Here is a 15,554-nt window from a genome sequence, read left to right on the forward strand (position 1 = left end):
TCTTTGTTTATAGTATCTTCCAGCTACATTTCAAACTCTTCCTCTGGTTAGCGCTCAACATACTGCTCATTGGGATGGGAGACATTCGACATATTATCAAGACTCTTGCCCTAAGCCACAGACACAGAAAACCTAAGTTGAAGGTATAGGATATACCACACAATTAACTCACCTCAAGTAACAAAACAATTCTGATCTGTAACCTACTGTCCAGTTCTATATCATTGAAAACAGTTTAGAAGTGATTGCTAGACACATGCTGTTACTGGCTGTGGTATTTGAACAGCCAGACCAACTTGGACTGCAAGGCAAGTTAGATTTTGTTTCAATTGTGTCTGTGTATATAGATATTTTACATTTATTGTGATAGAAAAGGCGGAGCTGTTTCTTGAGTTGTATGGAAACTCTCTGATTCGTCAGCAGACATTCGATTACCTCCGAACAAAATGTGATCAATTTATCAAGTCAGTTGAGCTTGTGTTCAGTCTATTTGTCGACTATTTGTTTCTCTAGTGTCTCTGATTGTTTGTTTGTTTGTTTGTTTGTGTGTGGTTGTGTTGTGTGTGTGTGTGTGTGTGTGTGTGTGTGTGTGTGTGTGTGTGTGTGTGTGTGTGTGTGTGTGTGTGTGTTGCATTTTATGTAGAGCAAATGGCACTGTTGCTATTTATCATTGAAAAGTACACACTGATGTTTTTGCTTGTGTCTTTGCTGATGATTGTATTCAATGTATGATTTCTATGTACGTACTACATATTACACCTGTGACAAAGTCTTGACTAGACATATTTTTTCAAGGTTTGTGACGGATCTCGATTACATGTCACAGCAATTTAGCATTTTAGATCTGTCTCAACTGAAGGTGCAGAGAGAGTATATCAAATCAGAGCAACTTATGTGCTTTGTCATGATGTTGAATTTTATTTAGTTCAAGGAGAGAGACCTGCTTGAAGGAGTGTTCAAGTTCTGGCGTAATCAAGACCACAAAACGTTTCCTATTGTTGAAATGTGGTGAGTGTGTTTATTGTGTGACTGTTTAGTGCTGGTGATGAAACTCACTTGTTTTTGTTGTATGGCAGGGAGCAGAGATTGAGACATAGTCTTAAAACTCGTTATGACTCTAGGATGGGAGTGTTTGACTGGGATTACAGTATGAGATTGCATGACAAAGTGAGAGTGCGGTTTACGTTGCGTAGTTACGTATCATATGGCATATTGGCTTTGACACGTAGTATGTGTTTCTGTTAGGTGCATGCTTGTGTGTGTGTGTGTGTGTGTGTGTGTGTGTGTGTGTGTGTGTGTGTGTGTGTGTGCACGTGCGTGGTTTGCGTGGTGTGTGTCTGTGTCTGTGTCTGTGTCTGTGTCTGTGCGTGTGCTTGTGTCTTGATTGTTGTAGTGTCATCGTGTGTATCTATTGTAGACGAGCATTGTTTATAGTCGAGAGTACAAGAAATGGAGAGAGACCGGTGTTGCATTTGCATTTCGAGAAGGTGGCTATACTGTCCCAAATCGATCACTTGCATCGGGCCTTCTTATCAACAAGGTAGAAATAGTGTTAATAGTTTTGTGTGTGGATTGTGAAACTAGTATGTGAAGTGGTTTATATTTTACTGATGATGTGAGATAAGAAAGTTTTATGTGGTTGATATTAAAGATTTGTGTGTGTTTATTTGCATAACTGAACGCACACGAATATGACCCCAGTTACTATATTGGGATTAAGAGTAAGTATGGGACGAGACCTTCGTAACAAGGGTTACGCAGTGATCTAAATGGATGTGAAATTTGCAGTTGCAGTGGTGCCATGTAGACAATGTTAATTAAATTCATAAAATCTTAGTGTAGGCGTCAATGGGGCTTGCCAGAACTTCGATATTATATGTGCCTAATTTGGTAGCTATTGTATAAGCTCAAATAAGCCCTACACTACAGGGCTTATTTCTTTCAACCAGTTTGCGGTTGCGGTACTTATTAAGGTGTAGGGCTTATTTATTGGTAATGCGCCAAACTCGTCCTTCTAAACAATATTTCTTGCTTGGTTGCCCCACAGTTTAATTAAAGGTCTGCGTCTGTACTCCACCATTCCCTCATTGTTTTCTTGTTCTTGCCATGTTCTCGTGCTGCCCCCTGCCGGTTTCCAACTTATTTCGCCTTCTCAAGAACCTTCAGTTTTTCTTCTAAAGTATAGTGACACAACTTCCCTCTATGCGATTTTAACAGTTTGAATGTTTCCTCGTTCAAAGTGAACAGTATACGTGTTTCCAGGACTTTCATACAGAGCATCTGTAGAGTTGCTAACATAACGACCCTCGTGGGGCTTATTTGCAACGATGGACTTATTTCCTTCAGGCGGTTGTTGATGCAGGCCGGGCTTACAACGTATGTTTGGTCTGGACCCTACTTGCACCCAATCTGGGTTTGTGTGTTTACATGATAAAATTCAACACGAGTTGGGTTTTGACTGTTTAGCTTCAGCTCACTTTTCAATGCTCAGTTGAGCCATAGCATGTTATGGTGCTGGTTACCTGTTCATCGCTTACATGACATGATGTTTGTGCGAGAGAACGACAAACACTAAATTAGATTGAGCACAAGTGGCAATTGATTTATTTAAGGTTGCTTGCTAGCAGAGAACAAGCAGATGTTGCTGAAATCAGCGGCAAACGCTGTTTTTCTTTTCATCGTTATTATCTCGACGTGTATTGCACTCAACAGAATGACTTTTGCACAATTGTCTGTTTTGATGCAACATGATTGGCTTTCATTTCTACCAACGACATCACAAGGTTATTCGGCAAAAGTCTGTAGTCAATGTTCTTTAAATGCAAGCCAGAGCGCGGCTTGTGTTGATTGGCTGTGGGATAGACAGGGGTTATGTTGATTGCGCTTTGTGTAAATGGGGTTTCAGATGCTAAGTTTGGGAACCTCTAATTACATCTGTGCTCTCAGAGTCTTATGATACAAACAGAATTGAAGAATGAAGGTAATTACCCATGCATAAAAGGTTTCCTCATATGCATTTTTCGTGAAGTATTACGAAACATTTATTTGTTTGTGGTTGTTACTAGATGTAGTGCTAATCGATAATGTTTCAGTAAGAGATCAATAACAGTGCTTTGTGTTTGTTGTAATTTAGGGTGGAGAGAAGGTTGCTCAGAGAGGTTACTGGGGAGATATGGTGAATAGTCCATATATTGCACTTGGTATTGAATCAGAGAATGAGGAATTGGTCAAGAAAGTTAACGACAGACACGTGAAGGTCTGTCGTTATTAATGTTATCTCAAAACGTTATTGTGTAACATGCATGAGGTTTAGTTGGGTTTTGTTGTAACTCGTACGTGTTTATGCAGACACACACACACACACACACACACACACACACACACACACACACACACACACACACACAAAATGGCAAATGGATAAGGAGCTGCTGTTAAACGGTAATGCCCCCAGCCAGATAGCTGGGTTCCTGTGCACTAAGTAGGAGCTATGGGCCGTGCTAAGCAATCTTCTGGAGCCTGGCTAGGTGCTCGCAGGAGCACCGACTGCAACACCAACTGTGGTGTGGCACCCGAAGTCCCACCTGGACCCCAGTGGTTGATGGACTTTGTCGCAGTTGGAGGCCTTTGCCACCGCAAGACCAGGTACTCATTTATATTCCTGAGCTGAGAGAGGCAATTGTGTGTGAGTTTCTTGCCCAAGGAAATTATGCCATATCTTGCCATTACTTTGACTTGAACTTCCAACCCTGCAAGTTTGTTTTCATTCTCCAAATGCACTGTCTAACCAATTGAGCCACAGCACCACACGCACGCACACACACACACACACACACACACACACGCGCGCGTGCGCACACACACACACCACACACACACATACACACACACACACACACACACACACACACACACACACACACACCAGACACGCACATCATTTTCTTGTTTGTCAATTGCTGATTTTTTACTAATAGACGTCTGCTGAAGTGGCACTGTATAACGTGACAGCATACATTCATGAACTCCTGACCGGAATGAGATACACAGCAGGAGATGTGGTGAAAGAGACAAAAATGCCTAGTCGACCTATAATTGAAGAATTAGATGAAGATGTGAATGCTTCTGAAGCGTTATCTTCTGTTGAAGCTACCAGTACTCTTGGGCAGAGTGAAAAGACAAAATCAATGTCTGCTACTGATACAGGTATATTTCTTAGTACAGTGGAACCTGTAAATTATGACCACCCAAGAGACTGTCCTCAACTGCCCTAATTCTTAGGTGGTCCCAATTGTTCTGTAGACCAATCCATGTACACCACTTCCTTGTATGCAACATAATGATGATCCAAATATGTATTGTATTTATAAAGCAGATCAATCTACGTACATGTATGTGTAGCCAAACACATGAAAGCAATCACTATTCTACACCAGAAATTGTTAATCAGTACATATGGTAGATGTCAGGATGAACACGACAATCACACAATCTATATTATAAGCCGTCAATGGTAGGCTTCTTCAATGTGTTCTAATTCTTGACAATGGCAATCTTGATCACAATGCAAGACAAGTGTGAATGCAACAAGATCTCCTATGTCTGCTTCAGCTGTGGGCATAATGGAGTGCTTGACATAGTTTCTGATTTCCAGTCAACCTGATGTTTTCTTATTCTCCTCAACATGATCTGGTTCACGTGTTTCCGGAGAGTGCTTGAATGCACTTGTCATGGTGTCTGCATTTCAAAGGTTAAATGTACCCTTGAACCATAGAATTGTGTCCATTATTTGTAATTTATAGGTGCCTACTTTCTGCAGGCTCCAAATGTATGCAAATGTATTGAGTTTTCAAGTCACCAACTATCCCCACATTTCTTAGGTGCCCACATTTTGTCAGATGGTCACAAGGACAGGTTCCACTGTAATTGTTGTGAATACATTCTTGTGTGCATCAAAAATTCTGACTATGTCCTACTGCATGGTGTACATTGTATGTGTTTGTTTCTGACACTTATTGATCCTTTCAACTGATAATTGGTTACTGATATCGTTATTGTGTTTGAGAATCGGCCATAAACGGATGCCACGGATGGTCTACTTGCCTGATAAGACTTAGTACTGCCTGTCTGCTTGCCTGTCTGCCTGCCTGTCTGTGTGTCGGTAACATTATGTCGCAATGACTTGTACATAGCAATGGTCCATACTTGTGGATTTTCTAAATTGGTGTCAAGCGACATAACTACTGTTTATTTTTATAATAAAGGTAGAGATCTGTCTAAAACACAATTGAGATAGAATGCACTGATTTTCGCATCATAAAACTGTCTAATACAGTTTTTAGATTGTAATGCTTTGTCACAATGGAAATGGATATGATACGGGTTGTGCAGTGGCCTCTGGCTCATATGTGGCATATGGGTGTGGCGTCAAATAGCGCAGACAGACAGATGCGAAAGTAACTGCATGGTGTTAGGATGGTCTTATGTGATAGCATTGATCCTTGCTGTCGTTATATCAGTATTAGCATTACAGATTTCGTTGTTCGTGGAAGTTGTCAAGTAGCTCACCATTGTATGTGTCCTTGATACATTGCATGTATGATGCAATCTTCAAGGTCAGAGACAGGCTTCAAAGTCTTTGATGCATCAAACGGCAGACACAATTTGATCAAGTAGACAATCACCTACCCATTGCTATCCCAACAGGTGGCAGGGATCAGTTCACTGCTCTCCATCATGGTTAGTGCTTGATTTTATGGTCTTTTCAACTGGTTTTTGTACTGAAATATACATATTGTTACTATTCCGAGTGAAGAGGGTCAATAAATTATTTCCCGTAATAGCCAGAGGGCACAATAATCATATTGAGCTGCATAGCATTTGTTATTTTATTGAATTTTTTCTTTAATTTGATCAATTATTTATGTTAGAATTAAAAATATCAAGCAATATAATTGGTGTAGTCTTTAATATATATATATATATATATATATATATATATATATATATATATATATATATATGTATATATATATGTATGTATATATCACTACATTCTTTACCAGGCTGTATTGTTTGCAATCATACTGTCATTTCATATTATAATAATGTGATTGTTTGTTTTGATTGTGAAGAATTTCTCCGCCCAGTTGATGTCACGGTCACTTTTCTTCCGATCAATTCAGCACAAGAACTTCATCGAAAAGGCAAGTTTCACAAGGCATTTGACCTTGTTTACTTGTCCAACAGGTAAACCTGCTAAATATACTTTCCGTCTACCATACTGTCTATTAATAACAAGATTGATATTTAATGTTCAGCATGGTTCATAACCTTACAGAAGAATTGCAAGCAATCTTTGCTCCTGGGGCGTCTGTTGTCATAGAAACTGTGAAGTAATGTTTGTTTTCTTGAAGCATGTTTGGTGACAAGAGAGTAGAACTTGCTACTTCATGCTTCCAGATTTATGCTCGAGCTCAAGAAAGAAATGAGTGAAGAATACGTAAAGAAGGTGACAGGAATGGCTCACAAAGCTGGATGCAAGGTATGTGCCTGCTCGTGTGTGTGTGTGTGTGTGTGTGTGTGTGTGTGTGTGTGTGTGTGTGTGTGTGTGTGTGTGTGTTTGTGTATGTGTGTGTGTGCATGTGTGTGTGCGCGTGTGTGTGTGTGTGTGTGTGTGTGTGTGTGTGTGTGTGTGTGTGTGTGTGTGTGTGTACGTACTTGGCTATACTAATAGAATCGGATGAATTTTCTGCCAGTTTGGTTATGTGAATTTGCCCTGTTTAGATCATGAAACCTTGTGATGGTCTAAAGGATGCTTATATGATTTTCAAGTATGAACACTGATACCATATACATACATAGTACATACAGTATATTGTATATTGCACATAGTAGGTACAATGTTCTAAAATGCTTTTCTCAGTTACGATACAGGTTTTGAATGATTTTGAGGATCTTGCTTGTGCCTATAATCCAAACATGGTTATCGACATATTTGGCCAATCAACTTGATAGGCACCAAACAAGTAAGCTGAGTGATTAGCTTCCAGACTTTGGGCCACTAAACATCGCATCACGTGATTTGCTACCTACATTACACCCTAAGCCTTGGTTATCCGGACAATTTCTGTGTCTCCTGGCCTTTTGCATTCATATATCAAAGCAACAGACGTCTGTTCAGGATTTTTGTCGCCACTCTAGGTTGAGTATGAATTAAGTAAATGTTATATCCAAGAAATAGGTAGCTGTTGATGACTCTCCTGGTGACATGAATGATCAGCCTAGTCATGTGACGCGTGATCGCTGCACAGAGGAGCGAGGTGAACGCCTGGGCACAAGGCTAACATGAATGTACCCAGCAGTAAGTGTGGAAACAGAGTATGGTCTTGTACAATGTAGGTAAAATCAGTTGATATTTATCAACTTTTGATTATCCGGACGCTCGACTATCCAGACTACTAACCTGCCTCCAGAGAAGTCCAGATAATTGAGGATGTACTGTACTATATTGTCTGCCGAACAAAGTCACACTAAACTATTTAACTTAGTATCACTTTTATGCTAATACAACTTTTGAAACGTGTTAATTAAGGCACTAGTGAAGACACACACATTGATAGCATGGTCAGGTACACGACTCGGGAGAGCATACACTGATGCCAAAGTGCAGCTAGAGTGCATAGTGTACAGTCATTATAAAGTAGGCGACATAGTAGTGGGAACTGTAGTGCTGCGCACTATATGAATTAATGTACTTTCATGCGTCTACAACGTTTTTTCAAAATTCAGACAATTACTGGCTCTAGAATCTAAAATTATAATAATTGCTGTTCGTGTTCCAAACAATTTTGAGCCACATAGTTTAATAACTTACATATCTTTCATTTTTACCTATTGCTAGTCAACGACTACCGAAACTAGTATGGTGTCTGTCTGTTCTAGTATGTTTTATTGAACTGATCAAACAGTGGTATAGACGGCACCAAAGTGGCAAATCGCTTTCTTCCTTTGATGTTTGACGAGCTTGTTTCCCTGAAGTGGAGAGTCCCGTACGCTGGTCTACACAAAACAAACAGAATAGATAAACAACTTACAACGTGTCAAAATCGCACATAGAGATGTAGAAAGCAGTGTTTCCACTGGACGATCGCCTAATAATAGCCAAATGCTACAAATAGAAGTTGTTAGCGATAAAATGGTAATGCCTCCTCGCCAATTTGGCTAGCTGTTACAATGCCTTTCTCTGGATCAGATATCTTGTAATCACAGTTGCTGTAGTGAATAACTACGAGAGTTAGCGCAACACATTAAAGCTCCAAGGACTAAAAGGCGGATATCACACATGCTCTGTTTATGTCTTGCACATAGCAGGCACACTTAGCGTACGGCTTCCCTAAGCGGCAAACTAGAAATACACACAGTGAAAATGACCATCATGGTTCTGAAGACGACTGCCTAAGTAAAATGGAAGCAGACCGATGGTAAAAAAGCACAAGGAAGATGATGATCCTACAACAATGATACTGAACTTTAGAAGGGATGAAACTCCAAGACTTGAATTTAGATGAAGCTTTTCAATTTTTGGTATAAAAAGCTAAGAAGGATGGCACTGAACACTTAATTAAAGTCTTGTTTGTAGTCTTCATCTTAATTTCCAAAGTCACATTCCTTGAGCATGACTTGTGTCAGATTATTACTACATTTGTTCTGACAATTGATAAATGCTGCTTGTCTGTTTGACCAGGGTAAACCCGAATCAATAGTATTTGTTGTCTTAGATTGTTAGCTGTTTGACGTGTGGGAAATTTTTCTTGGCTCTGAAATAAAGTGCTTGGCTACAAACAAACAAACTCATTTAGCCCAGTAGCTACTAATCAAAAATTTCCAGCGGAAACGCTGTCTAAGAAAGGCATGCATATCACTACTGTATCCGTCCAACTACAAGCCCTGGAATTTGAATTAAAATGGTGTAATGCGATAAGATTGTTGTGTACTAATAAAAGACCCAGCGCTTGTATTCATACAGGGGCTTATGTGGTAGGAAGATATGGACTGTGCGCTAGTAGAGTTGCAAGTTGCTTCACTTGTCAATTACTTACACTGCCGTTTCTGTTCAGACAGAAAGTCGTCTGCAGTGAAACCTTCAAAGCCTGATTCTTCCAAAAGCGCCTGTTCTGTGACATCAACCCAGTTGCTTCCACTGATTGTGATTTGTTGTTGCTACATCATTACTGAGATAGAGATGATGTTTGACTTGCTTCGCAGTGTTTTCGTCCTTCATGCAGGTCATTAGAACAACCTCTGTGCAGAGGCGTCGCTGGACGTCCAAAATGGGGGGGGCAGTGCTAGGATTATTGTCTATTGTCAATTGTCTAGACGGCCACGCCTACTAATATTGGGGGGCCATGGCCCACCCAGGCCCCTATTGAGCGACGCCTCTGCTCTGTGCCATCATGACTGGTAGTGATTCCCTCACTTGAAACAATATGTGGTAGTTTCCAATAAGTGGTTCAGTATGCACCTCAGCTGCAGGTTGAAACAAATCCCCTATATGCAGCTGCAGACAGAGTGGGTCTTTTATTAAGTCTGGGTCTTTTATTAATTAAGAACAACACGCACACTAAGTCGTAAAGTGATTTGAATTGAAGCCCCAGGGCTTTAATTTCAGTGGGGCTTGTATTTGGACAGATACGGTAACTATCGTAAATTTCCTATACTCCATCACACAAAAAGAACAACATGCCATGCCGTGACCTTTCGAACTAGTATGGCCCTGGCTAGTACATATTTCATTAGTCACGAGAATGTACATCAAGCGTACCTTTGATATGATGATTTGGTGTGTAGAAGTGGCTCATAGCGTTGCTGTATGTGTGAAAATGGCGTAAACCTAGACCAAACGTATCACAGTGATAATGAAATATATTTTTAAATTCTGTATTTTTCGCTCACTCTTTGTCTTGTATCCTCGCTACCCATTCTGCGTTTTGTATCGCGACTCTGAATTAATAGACATAATGAACGTGTTTTGCATGACAAAGCAGAAACAATTACCGAGCTTTCTCTACACAGTAAAAGTCGGTGGAAACTCGGAGTGTTGGCTGCAGTGGTTTGTGTTGCTGCCGTTGCACCTCGTCAGGACTCCTGAAGGGCCCCTGTAGTTGGAGAACATGAAGAGAGGTTGATGAAATCGAGATTAAGACTGTCGATTAGTGAAATTTCATTGTACTGACACACACTAACGTGACATGCCTCACAGATTCCACAGACAATATCATGTGAAATGCCTGTTGACTAACAGATTTGTACACAAGGACACACCTACACACAGACACACACAGACACACACAGACACACACACACACACACACACACACACACACACACACACACACACACACACACAGAGGCCTGGAAATAATGGCCGGACATTGGACATTTTCCGACCTATTCTAGCATTTTTCAGGTCCGATGAGAATTGACCAGACATTTTGTCCAAACATTTCTAGGATCCAAGGCTACGAACAGAAAGGAACCCACTGAGCGTGTTTACACACAGGGTTAACCGGGATGAACTATAGGTTAGACTCCAAGACAACCCGGCTTGGTTTGAGTGGAAATAGTTAATTAAGCAAGACAAGCCATAATATACGATGCAGGATATGCGATGGGTATACGATATGCAATATGCATTATGCGATTTGTGGAGACACGCCCTTACTATTGGCATTGCTGCTTTCTGCTCTCTAGCAGAGACTTCCAGTTGACAGGAAAGTTTGAAACGACAAAAGAGACTAAAACTGGTGACTGGTCCAATGAGATTTCATGGACACTGCGAGAAGAAGTAACAGAGGCTGATTGACAATGAAGCTCTGATTCAACACATACAGTCCTGCCGTCTCTCTTAGTACAGTCCGTTTTCATTTCATTTCAGACACTTCATGGCTCAAGGCAGCTTTCATGTATGAACAGATTGACAGTTTCGATGTGCTCTAGCCAAATACATTTGCATGTTAGTAGTTCAAATGTTTCAAGAAAATGTCCGACAAGAAAGCTGTCTGTCCGGCAGGCATGACCTTATAAGGACAGTTTCAACTGGCTGGCTGGCTGGTCACAAAATCTAATTGCCAGGCCTGCACGAGCGCGCATGTACACACACACAGCACACACACACACCTTCAAAAGATGCTATCACACAGGCATTTACAAATTGCAAAAACATGCAGTATGTGTTTACTTGAACTTTGGGCACTAAGGGAGGCAAATGTATTGGTTCTCCTCCTTCTTTAAATACTAAATGATCGCGACTCCTTGGCCTTGACTTCCTTAACCTCTCTTCTCTTTCGACTTGTCTGAATAAACAGCAGACAATTAATGCACAGACACGTGTGCGCACACTCACACGTGCACACACACACACACACACACACACACACACACATGCACGCACACACACACACACACACACACACACACAACAAATCAATCATCATAGACTCCTACGGTTTCTTTGGTGAATTGTAAACACCCGGCAAAACAACAGTGCTGAGTAAATAGTGAGTTCGCCGTGCTTCTTCGTGTAATATCTCCTACAAGGCAAACCAGTTCAGCAACCTGTCAACCAGCATGACACAGAACTATATCATGGTCTAGAAACTAGTCATTCTCCTTGCTATCTCCCTGCACTGAAAATTGAATTACACAACTTGCTCTTTCCATTTAGTCCCCATGCTCTAACCCAACAACAAATAAGCAACAAATCTTGTAATGAAATGAAAGGGACAGCCAAATCAAGAAGAATGACTAGAGGCAATGTGACACCTGTATGGGAGGTACCCTAATCATGCCAATTAATCATGCACATTGTGTACCTCCTCTCTCCTCCTCCTCTCCATTGCCAGTTTGTGGTTTAGTTGTAATTGATAGAAGCTCAGTCGGTCGCTAAAATTGCATCAAAGTTAATGGCTCTGTTTCCGTTCTAAGGCAGATGGTTTGCTCACGTGACTATTTTGTTGGTCGTTTCAATACCCTTCAAATAGTTCTTGTATGCACTGTAATTGTGGACATACTTACGGCAGTAGTAACCTGAACAACAGACCAAGCCATAACATATCTACTTGTTGGACTGTGTTTCTATTCTTTGGCATTGCCTTCTGGTTTTCCCCCTCATCAGCCAACTTGTCTGCCTATGCATTCAGTCGTCCACCTTCCTGCCTGTCTGCTGTCTTGTATCTGTCTGTCCTGTCTGTCCATCGTTCTGATAGTCCATCAACTTGCCTGCTTATTTTCGCTCTTATTCATTCATCTCTCTGTCTAATCTATCTGTCAGTCTGCTCTCTGCACGTCTGTCATTTGGTTTAACTCGTTGCTCTTTGTAAATATTTCCGAGTGTAGTATTGCTTGAATAAAGTCCATACCTCTCCATATCTTCTGAATCTATAAAACAAAGAAAGTAATAACTAAAAAATTAACTATAATTAATATTATTAACTAGTATACATGGCCCGTCCTTCGTACGGGCAAGATACTGTAGTGTAAAATTAATAGCACTAAAAATTGTCCATATTTTCCAAAATTTTTGTAAGCGTATCCTGTAAGGGAGGAACTGCATATGAAAAATACCATTTTGCATACACACTGACAGAATAGATAGTGCAAAACTGCATAGATACATATTTCAATGGTTTTGCACATACTGTGTCAGTTAATCAACAACAGTTGAGTAATGTTGAAATAACACAGTACTGTGTGTTTCTCCTCTTGCCTCATGTATTGTTGAAAAATGCGGAGAGGCTGACGGAGTTGGCAAACTGTGCAGATGCTGTTGGTAAGCACTCTGTGAATGCATAACAGCCCGTATGTCGTATGCTTGCCCATGTACGAAACAGTTAGGGCAAATACAATGCTGTACGGATGACCTTAGGGTTTAGGAAAGTAAAAGCAATTAAAATAATCATCACTTTCAATGAACATTACGAAATGATGAAAAAAGAAAACTTACACCTTTCTACAGACAGCACTTAACATGTACATTTGAGAGACAAGAGGGGAGAGGACATGTGTATATACTCTGTAAGCTCATGATAAGGCCAAAATATAGACAGCTTGTAAAATGACATCGCTGTGTTAATTAACTAATACCCTATTACCGTACATAAAAGCACAATCACCTGTATGTGAAATCAGGCTGTTTCAAGAATAGGACAAGTTGATATAGTGATAGAAGTACATGTGCTTCTAAGTGAACCGAAATTCATCTGATTGAGTGTTGCATTGACTAGAATTTTGTTCAGACTGTCCAACGTACTACGTACCTTAGCTAGATAGGCAGTTGTTTGTCTAAACTATCGTCGTCATCGCGAAGTGTGTCACTCAGTCTCAGAGTTCCCGTCGTCGTCATAGTCAACGCCACTGGAGCTGCGCCTTTCTTCCGATATGGAACCCTTCTACAGAAGCTGACATAATCGAGAGTGTACCAGAGAAGATTCCTATTGTTGACTGAAATCGTCGACCACACCCAGCAAACAATTTGCTATAGAATGGCTGTCTATCGATGTCTGACACTCATCTACCCACTCTGATACTTACAGATAGATGGCCGATAAACCTCATTAACAAGTGCATGCACTAGTGACTACTACCCTGAGGTATAGTCGCACTGGGTCATAACACTCAAATATATAGGCGCGCGTGCTTGTATGCACAGCACCAGCTTAGTGTGGTCCTCAAGTTTAGAGGGCTGATCAATCACACTGCAAAGCCATGCCCCAATTTTGCTTGTTTACTTCCACAGTGTGGACGTCTGCCTTTCCACACTTACTTCAGCCTTCACCATACTGAAACGTTGATTGTGTTAACTTCATCAAACAGATAGTTAATGTCGTCGGCAACTAACTGTTTGGTATCCTGAAGGAAACACGACACTTCTGCTTGACATGCCTACAAAAGATTGAGGAGGCTAATCCCCAGCCCTCCCCAACACTATAGTATACGCCAGTAGGTGATAATTAAATTTATTTAATAGTAACCGCATAGATCACACCTGCCATACCAATCATTCATGGCAGATCTAAATAAAATTTAATGTCTCACTTGGGTAGCCATATCATGATAGAAATTCATCCTCATCTCATGGAGACGAATCTGTAACACATCCAGCCATTTCCATAATTCTCATGTTCGAACATACATGTGTGTATAAGATGGCTGTTATTCGTACCTTGACAAGATTTCTGTAATACCGTCTGCCGACATGTCCTCTGTACCATTTCTGTATGACCGTGGCATGATAATGAAGGTTCCTAGATGAAATGTCCACAAATCACATCCGAACTATTCCACATGCTTGTAATATATTAAGTAAGCTAGTCTAATTATCATAATAATAATAATACATGTAGTACTTAGTTAAGTAGTACAGCAGAACCTTGCAAATCCGACCCTCGCCTATCCGACCATTTCTCGAAGCAGATATATGATGATGCAAGGCCATTCGCACAAGCACAATGACAATATGGCAGTGATGGCAATGAAAGATACAGAGGCTTCAGAGTTTGTAAAAGGGTCCAGTCACTTTCTTAAACATCTGTTACTGACTACTATGCATAAGCATATGATAGTCTGTTTGTACATTCGAATCTTTTGTTTGTACTTGTATGTGTAGTTTGGTGATTGCAGCTTATATACAGAACACACATTACGTCTTCGTTCAATCATTCTACCACTACGTGTATTGTACAAGTTTTAGACCATGTACAGTACATACGTACACAGACATCACAATTGACTTGGTCTGGGACTCCGAGGTATGGTTGAAACTCTGAGGCTTCGCTTATCCTTTGTACTCATTCAACCATATTTCTCTGTGACTAAAGGGGGCGGATATGTGCAAGGGTCTACTGTCATTTTGTTAACCCCGTTACCACATTGATTTCAATCCTACACATATCGGTATTTGTTACACGGAATCTGTTTGTTGGAAGTAGTGTATGGAGGAATATTAGAATTGCCACTTAGTTACGTTGCAGGGAACTGATAATTTACCCTGTTCGTTGCTAAGAAATGATGACTAAGACATGCAACTAGTGTGTATTTCACACACACACACACACACACACACACACACACACACACACACACACACACACACACACACACACGCACGCACGCACGCACGCACACACACACACACACACACACACACACACACACACACACGCACACACACACACAAACACACGCACACACCGTAGCGTCTCCACGTGCGTACGTCCTTCAAACCACTTACGCGATTCGTCTACGTGTAGTCCAGCCTCTGTAGCAGCTCTGTATCTTCACAGCAGCAAGAAACTCGAGGTAGCGGCACTGCTCAGCGTCTCTACACACAGAAATCCTAGTATTCACTTTCAAACAACATAAAGGTACAATGACAACCTAAAGGCATCATATACATCTTTCAGCAACTCGTCTCTGCGACACCACAACGAAACAAAGCCAGCCATTTTGGTTGCTATGTAATTTAGTAGGGTTACTGCGTCACGTGATTAGATCAT

General features: G+C 40.8%; 2 protein-coding genes across 2 annotated transcripts in view; one reads left to right on the plus strand and one right to left on the minus strand.

The window, feature by feature from the left end:
- LOC134183295 (dynein axonemal assembly factor 3-like) overlaps nucleotides 1–7,084 on the plus strand; it is a 10,394-nt gene extending 3,310 nt beyond the window's left edge. The window contains exons 3-15 of the mRNA XM_062650790.1: nucleotides 52–143; nucleotides 215–308; nucleotides 371–464; nucleotides 796–859; nucleotides 926–1,008; nucleotides 1,077–1,167; nucleotides 1,418–1,540; nucleotides 3,134–3,256; nucleotides 3,978–4,206; nucleotides 6,135–6,249; nucleotides 6,321–6,395; nucleotides 6,463–6,544; nucleotides 6,787–7,084. Of these exons, the coding sequence (XP_062506774.1) occupies nucleotides 52–143; nucleotides 215–308; nucleotides 371–464; nucleotides 796–859; nucleotides 926–1,008; nucleotides 1,077–1,167; nucleotides 1,418–1,540; nucleotides 3,134–3,256; nucleotides 3,978–4,206; nucleotides 6,135–6,249; nucleotides 6,321–6,395; nucleotides 6,463–6,544; nucleotides 6,787–6,846 (1,325 nt within the window). The 3' untranslated portion in view covers nucleotides 6,847–7,084. The remainder of the gene's footprint in view (nucleotides 1–51; nucleotides 144–214; nucleotides 309–370; nucleotides 465–795; nucleotides 860–925; nucleotides 1,009–1,076; nucleotides 1,168–1,417; nucleotides 1,541–3,133; nucleotides 3,257–3,977; nucleotides 4,207–6,134; nucleotides 6,250–6,320; nucleotides 6,396–6,462; nucleotides 6,545–6,786) is intronic.
- A 631-nt stretch (nucleotides 7,085–7,715) lies between these two features.
- Nucleotides 7,716–15,528, minus strand: LOC134183246 (spermatogenesis-associated protein 17-like). The gene is made up of 13 exons (XM_062650737.1): nucleotides 15,436–15,528; nucleotides 15,290–15,379; nucleotides 14,222–14,303; nucleotides 14,095–14,145; nucleotides 12,420–12,438; nucleotides 12,003–12,087; nucleotides 11,874–11,943; nucleotides 11,506–11,591; nucleotides 11,240–11,354; nucleotides 10,057–10,157; nucleotides 9,955–10,002; nucleotides 9,824–9,892; nucleotides 7,716–8,061 (listed from the first exon to the last, which is right to left on the minus strand). Exons 1-13 carry the CDS (start codon nucleotides 15,501–15,503, stop codon nucleotides 7,941–7,943), a joined length of 1,005 nt encoding a protein of 334 aa, XP_062506721.1. The 5' UTR covers nucleotides 15,504–15,528; the 3' UTR covers nucleotides 7,716–7,940.
- Between the last annotated feature and the right edge of the window lie 26 nt (nucleotides 15,529–15,554).

The sequence above is a fragment of the Corticium candelabrum genome, chromosome 8 (assembly GCF_963422355.1).
Source record: "Corticium candelabrum chromosome 8, ooCorCand1.1, whole genome shotgun sequence".
Taxonomy (NCBI): domain Eukaryota; kingdom Metazoa; phylum Porifera; class Homoscleromorpha; order Homosclerophorida; family Plakinidae; genus Corticium; species Corticium candelabrum.

Bases quoted from the DNA above. Each gene is read 5' to 3' on its own strand.
- LOC134183246 (XM_062650737.1), bottom strand. From the start codon at position 15,503: ATGGCTGGCTTTGTTTCGTTGTGGTGTCGCAGAGACGAGTTGCTGAAA. The intron at 11,355-11,505 runs GTAGGAGTCTAT...CTGTTTATTCAG, and splicing joins TACAATTCACCAAAGAAACC to ACAAGTCGAAAGAGAAGAGA. The intron at 8,062-9,823 runs GTACGCTTGATG...TGTTTTGTGTAG, and splicing joins ACCAAATCATCATATCAAAG to ACCAGCGTACGGGACTCTCC.